This window comes from Heterocephalus glaber, unplaced genomic scaffold (genome assembly GCF_053883595.1).
Source record: "Heterocephalus glaber isolate CG9 unplaced genomic scaffold, H.glaber_assembly_v1.0 deba00001461, whole genome shotgun sequence".
Lineage (NCBI taxonomy): Eukaryota > Metazoa > Chordata > Mammalia > Rodentia > Bathyergidae > Heterocephalus > Heterocephalus glaber.
This window is the reverse complement of record NW_028258308.1, coordinates 29917579-29930094: the sequence shown is the minus strand read 5'-3', so window position 1 is coordinate 29930094 and position 12516 is coordinate 29917579. Positions and strand designations below refer to the sequence as shown.

Below are 12516 nucleotides of genomic sequence, written 5' to 3'. Positions count from 1 at the left end.
GCACTCTGGAGGCTGAGGCAGGAGGATCACTGCAAGTTTGGGGCCAGCCTAAGCTACATAGTGAGTTCAAGGCCAGTCTAAATTACATAGTGAGACCTTGTCTTGAAAAACAAAATAACAAACAAACAACAATATAAATAAATAAAAGAAAACCTGGAAGGCCAGGCAGTATGACCCAGAGAAGGCAATACATAAGAGTGACATCAAAAGTGCAGCGGAGACACCACAAGGCTGGAGAAGCCAAAAACAAAGAAAGTCTGAGGAAAGCCTCAAGGAATGAGCAAAGCCAGCCCAAGAGAGTAGCCAGGAGGGCTACAACCACTGGCAATGCTGTAGGGATAGGCCGCCCAGGCCCTTTGGAGTTCACATCTTACATCTTGCCCCAGGTGCTGGACAAGGCTACAGGATTTAATGTTTATCCTGCTGGGTTTCAGTCTTTCTTTGGTTCCATACCCTTTTATCTCCCTCTTCTTTCTTTTTACAACAGGAATATTTACCCTATGCCATCATATGTAGGCAGTGTTTAACTTTTTTGATTTTTACAAAGGCTCACAGATAAAAAGTCTGCCTTAAGTTTCAGAGTAGGCTTTGAACTTGGACTTTTTAGCACCAGAACTATTAGGACCTTTGGAAACTCTTAGACATGGACTAAATACATTTTGCATAAATAGGTGCCTAAGTCTTTTGGGCGTCAGGGGCAGAGTATTATGGTTTATATCTAGATGTTCCCCAACAGCCACATGTGCTCACTGGCAGGGCTTTTGGAAGGTGTCTGGATGATAGGGGCTTCCAGCTGACTTGCTGTTAGGAGGGAGGGTCTTGTCAGGAGAGGTGGGTCACTGGGTGTGGCCTAGCAGGGTATAGGTCATTGGGTGTGGCCTAGCAGGGTATAATCTCCCTTTCCAGCTCTTGTCTTCACTTTGCTTCCTGGATGCTATAAGGCAAACAGCTTTCCTCCATCCAGGTCTGACCACATCGTTTTACGTTGGAGCCAGGTCATTAGAGACTGAAACCTCTACAAACTGTAAGTAAAAAAAAAAAAACCTCTCCTCCTTTTAGTTGCAGTTTTTGGGTATTTTGGCCAAGTGATGAGAAAAGTGGCTAAGACACAGACTTTTTCATAGAATCCCAGAATACCCTGATAAAAAACTGACTTGTCACTACTTGTCTCTCTTCTTAACCATACTATGACCACTGGCTTATTCTGTCTCTCCTCCTGGCTTATAGACTATAAGAAAGCTGAGGATAAAGGCTGACTTGACTGTCTCTGAATCCCTAGTTCCTTGGTATATTATAGGAGGCTCTCAAATTTTATGCGTGGAATGAATGAATAAATGAAGGAAATAAATAATTGAACCAAAGACCTACATGCTTGAATACAACAAAAAACTATAGCCTAAAAATAGTAACAATAAAGTTATATATAAAGTCAGTATGTAGCCAGACATAGTAGCACATGCCTGCAATCCTAGCACTCAGGAAGCTAAAGCAGATGGATTCTAAGTTTCAGGATAACCTAGACTAAGGAAGAAGGTAGAAAGGGAGGGAGGGAAGGAAAGAGAAAGGGGAGAGAGGGAGAGAGGGAAAGAGGGAGAGAGGGAGAGAGGGAGGAAAGGAAGGAGGTAGAGAGGGAGGGGCTGTAAAGAGATACTAAGTAGTGCAGGTTACCACTTTACAAATGGAATCTTTAAATGCATCATTACAACTCTTTAAAGGGAAAGGCTGGGTAAAATGTTACCACATGTAAAATGTGCTTTTTATTTTTCTTTTTGAGAAGACTCAAAAAGTCCTGGGCTCTAATAATCCTCACACCTCAGTCTCCCATGTAGCTGGGATTAGAGGTACACACCACTACAACAGGCTGTATTTTTTTAAATTATTATAATATGAAAGATATTTACCAAACAACAAAAATACCACACTAAATTGAACATGACAATGTTTTAAACTAAAATCTGTAAATTAAATCCTTAATTTAAATGCCATTTTTAAACTCTAGCAAAAAGAAAATAGAATTATTACCTGAGTAATTCCAGTAAGACTGATGCAGAAATCAGAAAGTTGTGTGTTAATCTCTGGTTTCACGTACTGCTGAAATGTATCTTCCTACAAGAGAAGGATAACATCTTAAAGTAGTTTATGTAACAAATTCAGTCATGGCACAGATCTTTCCAGAGTTTTAAGGATAATTCTCCACACTTAAACCCCTCTTATTTTTCAATTTTAAAAAAATTACTTTTTTGGGAGGTGGGGGACTGAGGACTGGACCCAGAGCCTTCATACTGAGCTAGATCTCCAACTCTTCTTTATTTCTTTTTTGAGACAGGGTGATGCTAGGTCACTAAATTGCCCAGACTGGGCTGAACATGAAATCCTCCTGCCTCAGCCTCCTAGAGTGCTGGGATTACAGGCATGCCCAATCACTCAGGCCTGGCTTAAAAAAAATAAATCACTTGTTTCATAGTTTAAAAACTTTTTCTAAGAATCTTTTTGGTTTATGTCTTGTACTGAGTATCTACTTTGAAGAAAACAATACACAATGTATTAACTGCTGTTATTCTCTTATTTGGTTATGAAAATTTATTTTTTCATGAAGAAAAAAGATTTTAAAAATTTAATATACAGTAAGAGTATGAAACCAAGCCTTCAAATCAAAATTTAAATATTTCTGAGAAGCAAAACATTGATAATTTTGCTTATACTATTTTAAAATTATAAACCTATTGCATGCAATCTCTACTTCAAGAATACAAGAGTTTTTAAAATAGTTCTTTTGAAGAAAATTCAGTACTTCATTTTCATAAAGATTCAAATAAATTAAATTCTAAATAGCCAAAATTTTACTGAATGGTATACAGTAGATTAAGGATTAATAATACTATACAAATATGGAAGGGGTTACTTGCGGATAGAACTCTGGGCTTTTGCACTGAGATACATCCCCAATCCTTTTTAATATTTTGTATTTAGAGACAAATTCTTGCTGAGTTGCTAAACTGCCCAGACTGGGTCTGAACTGGGTCTGATCCTTCTGCCTCAGGCCTCCCAGAGTGCTGGGACCACAGGCATGTACCACCACGTCCAGCTATTTATAGCATTTTTAAAGCTTTTCCAGAAGCTGTCATGTTAGTCTGTTTTATGCACAAAACTGTGAGCTAAGTAAGACCAGTATTGTCACCAGGGTCTGATCTCTAAATGCTTTTTCTCCTAGCCTAATGTTGCCTCCCCAAACCAGAACACAATGAGCCACTTCTCTAAAATGAAGGACTTTTTTGGGGGGCTGAGACAGGGTCTCACTATATAGTTTAAGCTGTCATTGAACTCATGATGTGGCCTAGGCTGGCCTCCCAAGTGCTGGGATTACGGGTAGGTACCAGCATATCCAGCAAAATTAAGGACAATTTCAAAGCATAAAGATTTTAAAGCAGCAACTATCACTCCCAGTCAGATATAAAGAAAAAGACAATATATTTTGCGGTACATCTGAACATTAAGAAAAGTAAATGTTTATACTTCCTAAGAATTCATGCTATACACCAATCTAGTAAGCAGATGAACTATAAATGATTAAGGATCATAAAAGAGGTGAGGTGTGGTGGTACATGCCTGTGATTCCAGTACTCTGGGAGGCTTGTGATCTTCCAACCACAAGCTCAAACTCAACCCAGGCAACTTAGCCACTTAATGAGACCCTGCCTTAAACTAAATTTTTTTTTTTAAATGAGTGGGGATATAGTTCAGTGCAAAGGCCCTGGGTTCAATCCCTAGTACTGCAGAGGTAAAACTATAATAGAGTAAAACTAAAAATACCAAAGAATGCTTTATTCTCCAAAGTTAGATGCTCTTTACTTACCAGACATAACACAGAAGCATATACGAAAACACTGGCTATATGGGATGTTTATAAGCTTCCCTTTAAGATAACCAGATAGGCTTTATTTAGAGGTGAAATTTAAAGAAAGACTGGGATTGAGGGAATCAGTCAGCAATACTTTAGGGGAAAAAAACTAGAGTTAAACCACTGGGAAATAAGGTGGGAGCAAGTCTGGAAATTTTTGAGTAACAGGAATGAAATGAAATGATCCTTTTTTTTGGAACCTAGGACGTCTGCCACATCCCCAGCTCTTTTTATTTTTTATGTTTTGTGAGACAAGTCTTGCTAAATCACTGAACTGCTAAACTGCACAGGCTGAGCTTGAATTTGCATTCCTCCTGCTTTGGTCACCCAGAGTGCTGTTATTATAGGTATGTATCACCACACTGGGGTTCACGATTTTTGTTTTTCTTCTTTTGAGACAGGCTCTTGCTACATAGACCAGGCTGGCCTTGAACTCAGGATAATCCTCCTGCTTCAGCCTCCCAAGTACTGGGATTAAAGGCGTGCACCACCACACTAACATCATTCATATTTTTAAATGATTACACAGATCACTATGTTGAAACTGGTTGTAAGGTTTCCAAAATAGAAATATACAGACCTATTAGATGGCAAATGCAGTAAATCAGACAAGAAATGATTGGGGAGTGGAGTCACAGCAGCGAAGTGACTGGGTTCTGTATTTATCTGGAATGCAGATGCAAACTGGAATCACTAATGGGCTGGATGTGTAATGTGAAAGAGACAGGAATCTAGAGTGACTATGAAGTTTGAACTGGGCAATTACAGAGATTAGAATTCTACATGTAATCCCAGCTACTCAGGAGTATCACAAACTCAAGGGTAACCTGGACACCTTGTCCCCAAATTTAAAACATTAAAAAAAAGGCTGGGGAGGTAGCTCAGTGTTTCCTGGACTTAATCCCACCAAAAGAGGGCGGGGGGAAGAAAAATAGTATGTTTGCACATTATGAGAACAACATAGTTGAAAGAAGTAAATCATAGTCTTAATGAGAGAGGGGAGAGCTGCTAAAGCAATGTCCTTGAATAAGTGAAATCTAGTGAGTTATACAAGATTATCTGACTTCATAGTTGCCACTTTTCCTTTTAATTTACTGATCTTTAATCCTCTTTGGATGGGGAAATTATAGAAAGAGGCTGGTCATGAATATAACTAAGAGACTTGGAGAAAAACTGAGGGAAGCAGAGAGGACCAAACATATCTCTACACATGGGCATCTCCTGACTCTCCTGATTCCATTAGGTGCAGATCTTGTGGCTTCAGTGAAGACTCTCAGGAGGAAATTCAGCAATAAAAATGGAGAAAGTATCAGAAATTTCAACCCAAATCCCCCAAAACAGCCAAGAAACAAAGAGAAAAGAAAACCAAGAACCAAAAAAGTTCTCAAATCAGTTCATTCAACCATGGAGTGACCAGGAAATCCAAAGCTTCCTTGAAGAATGGGAATTTCTTGAACATGAAATGTATGTACCAGTGAAGAAAAAAAATTACTTAATGTCAAAAGCAATTGCCCAACGTCTGAGTCACAGAGGCATAAGGAAAAATTGGAAAAAGTGTTTACACTTGCTGATAAGTCTGCAGGATTTATACTGGACTATTTGTGAGGCCAATGAGAAGCCAAGGAGCAAACCCTTGCCATGTCCTTATGGAGAGGCCATACACAGGATACTGGGATATACACGGAACGACAGTGCAGTCTCAGGTCCTCTCTGGGAAGATGCTGTTGTCCTACCTCCCAGGTACCAGCCCCAGTATGATGGCATCCCCATTCCCTTTGAGGAGCCACTGTGGACTGCTCCCACTGTGATGTTCATGGAGGACTCTTGGATACCCCAATGGGAGCCCTGGAATATGAACACTCCAATGACAATTCCACACCAACTTCCTGCCTTTCTCCCAGCAGTCCCTGTCCCACATCAGCCAGGAGTAAACCTCTTCTGGCACTGATCTATATTCTATACCCTCAATAAGCACAATTAGAAACTCTATCTTAATTCTGTCTGAAGATAACAGAAAAGCGTAATTCTATAATTGGTGACTCCTTCCTTTTCCCAGCCAATATAGTCACAATAAAATACAAAGTGAATGAAAATGAAACAGGCTTTGAACATTTAAAAAAAAAAAAAATCTATGCATTTTCATGCATGATGTCTTCTTATACTTACTGCCAGTATATCTGTTGCAACATGAATATCAAAGACATGACTTTTGGTAGATGAGATCAGTATTTTGGAGAAATCATTTCTTCCTAAACTAAGAATCCACAGGGCCAGGGATTTAGCTCAGTGGTTTCGGCACTTGCCTCACAAGTGCAAGGTCCCAAGTTCGATCCCCGGTACCAAAAAAAAGAATGCAGTGACTGTAATTACCTAAAACATATATATGACTTTGAAATGGTTATACAGAGTTGTTTCTCCCATAAACTTTCCATCAGAAAGATGGCCAGCAGCCTAAACTACATAGCGAGACTCCGTCTCAAAAAAATTAAAAAACATAGCCAGGTTTTTTTTGTAAATTATCATTACTTTTGAGATCGGAGTACACATTTGTCTACAGTAGTGGTCTTCAATCCTAACTGCATATTACACCACCTGAAAAGTTTTCAAAGCATTTTCTACCATGGAACAACTAAATTAGTATCTGTAGGACCAGGAATCAGTGTTTTGTTCTTTTTTCTTTTGGCTTCTCAAGAGATTCCAATGTCCACACAGATATTCTAAGCAAACGGGGAAAAAAACCTGTAATTTTAGCTACTGGCATATGACAGAAGCAGTTTCTGTAATTGCTTTATTGGTTTTCCTGTTAATTAAGTTGATAGAAAGTTCAGCAAAAAAGCTCACTTAAAATTTTTTTTTTTGGTACTGGGGATCGAACTCGGTCCTTGTGCTTGCGCAGCAGGCAGCAAAACCACTGAGCTAAATCCCTGCCCCTCACTAAAGAATTTTAATTCTAGTTAAAATGAAAATGAGATCCAACTTACTAGAGAACACTGGAATGACTACTGTGAAAAATAAAATATGCAGTTCACCCGGGGATTTAGCTCAGTGGTTCCGCCACCTGCCTCACAAGTGCAAGGACCCAAGTTCGATCCCCGGTACCAAAAAAATAAATTAAAAAAAAATATATATATATAGCAGTTCACTTACTATTTCTAAGGTGTGCGTATTCAATAAAACAACAGGAAATTCAATTATCTCATGTATAAACTCAGGTGGGTTACCCTCTTCACAAGTGGCTTCAAAGTCAATAATACAAATGTAGTCATAGTAACTGTCAGTACAGTTACTCTCTTTCAACATCAGCTTCTGCTTCTTATAATAGTTTTTCAGTCTCTTCTTTAGTACATCCTTTACTCCTCTAAGTAAAAGAAGAATAAAATTTACTAAGGTGAATTTTACAGTCAAGAATCACAACTCTTACCTGTGAGCACTGAATTGAACACTGACAGTCACTGCATAATTTACCAAACGCTAGCTAAAATAAATGAAAGGAAATCAAAACTCAAAGATAAGTTAGCAACAAACTAATAAATATAAAACATTATTACAACATGAATATTTTCCTTCACAAGTAACTTTTCATTTTAGTAGTACAGTGCTACCTTGGTTTACGAACTTGTTTTACCATTGTGGGGAAAATTATTGCATTTGTGTTTGTGTGGGGAAGATTGCCATGGTCGTGTTTGTCACTTGATATAGTTGTGAACGGAAGCAAATCTGCCAAACGCTTTTGTGAACTGAATTGTTTGCAAACAGAAGCATTCGTGAACCAAAGTACTATTGTACAGAGGACCATTTTCTCCAATATACTGGTATATAAACCTAGAAGTCACAACCAGTGCTCAGACTTGCTTCAGTGTTAATTGGCTGAACCCTATACTGGCCTGTAAATAAAAACAGTAATAAAAATAAAGATGTACGTTGTTATTAGTGTCAAGTGAGTCATTTTGGTCACTTAGTCAAATTAGTGACTTAAAAAAATAAAACAACAAAACCTCTTTCTATTCTTTTTAGCCTTTTTTTTTGGTAGTGGGGATTGAACCCATTGACTTCACAAAGCTACATCTGCAGCCCCTTTTTATTTAAACACAAGGTCTCACTAAGTTGGCTAGGCTAGGCTCCATCTTGCAATTGTCCTACTTCAATCTCCCAGAATGCTGAGATTTCAAGTATGTGCTATACACAGCTTGTTCTAAGCTACCAATGAAACACTGAAAAGGTCTTGCCTAGGAGAAACACTGATAATCAGCCAATTGGTTCTTTTAACAAAATGTCCTTATATGTTTGAGATCTTCCAAATTACTGAAAATGGGAGGGGAGGGATCTCTTGACTCCTTTCATATCAAGGCACTGTGAGTGACCTCTGTGTCACATACAGCTTTAGATTGTCTTCCTTTTTTTCCTTTCTTCTTCTGTTTTTTTCTTTTGGGGGGTGGGGTGGAGAAACCATACTGATTTTACCTACCAACTCCATGGTACCTGTCATCTTTAACAACTCCCTTGGTCCTCTACATCTAAATTCTAACCATTGTTACCAATTCCAACTGAGAAAAATATTGAGAATCTGGTTCTCCCTAATGTTCTCCACTGTGGCTCCCATTAGTTTCTTGAATTATAGCAAGTCCTTCATTTCATTCTTTACCTTACTTGAGAACTGAGCACTAATGCCAATTTCCTGCTTAAATATCTTTAGTGGCTCTCTTTTGCTTAGAAGGTAAAATGCAGACTTCAGCATAGGGTTCCTTCACAACTTGGCTAACAACCTGTCATTTTTTAATCAGCGTCAAACATTCCTGCTCCCTCACTGTACACTGGTACATCATATACTACAGACAAAACATAATGTAATGGCATAACTATGGGGTATGCTTTCATATTCTATTAACTATGGTTGTATAGTAGCCAAAGAAGAGGCAAGATTGTGTAGCAAAAAACATACAAATGGGAATTTCCGTTTTGTAGTTCTTTATACCTGAAACACCTTCCTTCCCTTTTCTGTCTGGCACAATTCAAATGCCATCTTCCTGAATTGCAGAGACACACTCTCTCCTCTGTTCTCATGCTGCACTTGGCCAGACCACCAATGTAGCACTAGCCACTATGATTTGTGATTTTTTTTGTGTGTATTCCCAAAACTGTGAGATTTCCAAAGTGGGGAACATATCTGTATTTACCTTAAAAACTTCAATGCCTAGTGTAGTGCTTAGAATTCAATACGGGCTTGTTGAATAAATGTGTAAACGTACATCTAGATCTCTATCTCCCATGCAAGCCAAAAGCAAACAAATGATCTTCACACCTGGGAAGGACAAAAATTTTACTCAGAAAATCTTCTGTAGGTTATAGGTTTGTACCTTTAGAATAGAAAGAATTGGGGAAAATGAAGTCAAACTTTCTTCACAAATTATGTAGACAATCTACATGGAAAAAAATTTTATTTGTGCTCTTTTGAAAAGTAGTGAGGTTGTATTTTAAAGCAAAGAGAAGGAATGTACTTAGAAGGGCATAAGGATTCAGTGGTGCCCTGAAACAATACATTTTCATCTATTACAGAGTTGATTTCTTTCTTGATGCCTGGTAGTTCTATTGTTCATCAAAAATCTATAATTTTTCTGGACCCAAAAATCATTCCTATCCCATGTCTCAAAACAAAAAGAGTGATCTGTTTTGTAAAATACTATTAAAAATTTAAGTATGTGTATAACTCACTAAAGACACAAAAACAGCCAACCAAGCTATACTGCTTTCTCATTCAATATACAGTTAAACATAATGTATACTATAATTCTGCTTTATTTTTAGAAAAACAAAAAAAATTTCCTTATAAGTGACTAATCTTTAATACACCTAAAAATAATACAAATTGCCAAAAGAAAATAAAAAATATTCAATACATGAGCAACTAAAAAGCTTTTAAACAGACTTATGACTAATCATTAAGACCATTAGATCACTGAAATACTCAGTCATCTGACTCAGCAATTCTATTTTGTCTAAAAGACAGAAATAAGAGTTGTACACAAAGATTCATGTACAGATGATTCTTTCTAAACAGTGTTTTTAGATGTGTCTTTTTATCAGTTTTTTAAAAATATTTGTTGCAGTGCTGGGTCCTCACACATGCTAGGTAAACACTTTATCACTGAACTACATCCCATCACTTTTTAGGATTTTATTCTGGGACGGGGTCCAACTAAGTTGACCAAGCTAGTCTCAAACTTGCAATCTTCCTTTCTAAATCTGTCAAGTAGTTGGAATTAGAGGTGCATACACCATAACCAACTAAGACGATTTTTAATTGTTCAGTGTTCTCAAAATATTCTAAGACAAGCATGTACTATATTTGTAATTTTAAAGTTTAATTACCTGGTTTCAAGCTTAAATTCTGAAAGTTTAGCTCTGAGTTCCTCCTTACTCATTCTATTAATACAACCATTTGTAATAGCAATCTCTTTGTAAATTGGGTCACTGAAATCACTTCCATTGGAGGTAATGAATTTAGATCCTTTTGTTTCTTGGCCGTCAAACCTGTTTAGTTGCTTTTTCTATAGAAAAAAAAAAAAAAGAACAGGGGAAAACAGAGCTTACAATTAGTCCAAACAACTTATATTTAAAGATTCAAATTCCTGCAGCATCTTCATGCTACAGGTTCAATGAAAAGTGCAACTGATGAAAGGACTGGATAGGAAAGAAAGATATGTTTCCAATATAATTTACCCTGATCTATTCTGAGTCATAAGGTTCCTCAAAGGCAATGAGGCTAAGAGAGCCTCAAAGCCCCAGCTGACCATATACTGTTAGCCTTTGATCTTGTTTCCTTATCTATAAAATAGAGTATAATTGTTTCAAGTGGTATTTAGCAATGGTAAATAGTATTTGGACAGTAATATGAGATTATGTACAGCAGGCTTCTAATAACAGACCAAGAAGTAGCTATTAGTAAATGGCAACTTATGACCCTCATAGGTTGTAAAACTATCTTTAAACAATTTTCCAAAACTTGCAAATGAGCCAGTTTTTTAATGAACATTAGCACTGTGCACATATAAATCAGTGACTTCCTGAGAATTTTATAACCTGACTTCATTTCACAAAATTAAGGAAATCACCCAACACCAAATGGGACCAAGAGATGGAGGGGAGGGGTAGAAAGGAAAGAGGAAGGGGAAGGAAAAAGAATTACAGTAAACATTTTATGGACATATACCAAGTACCATGAATGTAATCACTATGTACTATAAACATTTACTAATAAAATTTATTTTAAATTTTAAGGCAAAAGAGAAACTGCCTAACATAAAATCAAAAGACTACAAATCTAGTTCAAAACTTCCTTGTAAGCAAAGAAAATGTATTGTTTCAAAACTCACAATTTTCAAAAGCTACACATACAGAACTGTAGTTACTATATTATAAATCTTTCTTCTTAAATCAAAATTTATTTTAAAAAGTGACTCAATTCTATTCTCAGGCAGACTTAAATTACATATGTTAAGTTCCAAATACTCATCTATAAGTTTATTATTTTCCAAATGGAACATTATAAACTATGCTCCAGAATTCTCAAAAATAGTTTGGTATTTACTATTAATATATTGTTTGTTAACTTAGTCATAATCATAATTTACCATATTTATCACATAATTTGTCCCCTTGTAAACTCTGATTACAGATTAAGGAGGGATTACCAAGGATACAGGCTGCAGTCTCTGGCTTAGAACTGATATCGATGGTTCAGGGACTATTTCTTACTCTCAGCTCTCATTTAATGCAACACCCATTTACTGGAAAAGTAATGCTATGTGTTGTCCCTTTACTCCCAGGGCTTCACCCTCAGAGAACGGCCAAATGGGAAGAAATAACCAAAAACACTCCACCACGGTACAATAACTAAATATGTGAACACCCATACATTCAAGAAGACCAGAGAATGTAAGCAAGGTGGGACATGAAGCTTGTGACTAATATGGGTCTGGCAACCATTTCCCCTTTTGACCCTTCCATGCACATCTTTTTCTCACCCCATATTACCTATTAAAAAAAAAAAAATTTCACAGCGCCTGCATGGCAAGTGCAAGGCCCTGAGTTGGACCCCTGGTACGAAAAAAAGTAAACAAAAACAAAAAACAATTTCTGCGTCTTCACATTGAAAAATAAAAACATAGAAACACAATGTATTTTAGGATTAAAAGATTTTAAGATTTAATCTTAAGATTAAAATTCTTCCAAAATAGTTCTGATAAAACTTGAAACTATTTTTAAAATATAAAAATGTGTCAGCTATCAGTTTACAAAATAACTCAAACCAGGGATGATGGAAATTTACTAGCTGAATCCCAACAAAAAACTCTGCTTGAGATTGAAAAAAAATTGTATACTCATTTAAGAACATCCAACAGTAAGTTAACAAATATGACAGTCACCAAAACCAATTTGGGACATAGACCCAAGCTTCAAGCTCCTGTATCTCAAAGTTTCAAGCCTTTCAAACATAATAAAACATATTTAACACACTTCTCTTATTAAAAACAAACTTTTGAACATTATTTTTAAAACTGACTTAATGATATTACTGATAAAATATATCTCAGAATGAAGACGGAAATGGAATGGAAGAG

The 12516-nt window shown here is 36.8% G+C and overlaps 1 protein-coding gene across 3 annotated transcripts in view; it reads right to left on the bottom strand.

Moving 5' to 3' along the window:
• Positions 1–12516, bottom strand: part of Eri1 (exoribonuclease 1) — a 37245-nt gene that overhangs the window by 23647 nt on the left and 1082 nt on the right. Inside the window, exons 1-4 of one of the 3 annotated variants that reach the window (XM_087217227.1) lie at positions 10265–10433; positions 9073–9197; positions 7046–7256; positions 2023–2106 (exon numbers count right to left, since the gene is read on the bottom strand). In XM_087217227.1, coding sequence (XP_087073353.1) covers positions 2023–2106; positions 7046–7198 — 237 coding nt within the window. In that variant the 5' untranslated portion in view covers positions 7199–7256; positions 9073–9197; positions 10265–10433. Of the gene's footprint in view, positions 1–2022; positions 2107–7045; positions 7257–9072; positions 9198–10264; positions 10444–12516 lie in introns of those variants that run through there. The other 2 variants (XM_004867668.4, XM_087217228.1) reach the window with 2 other exon arrangements.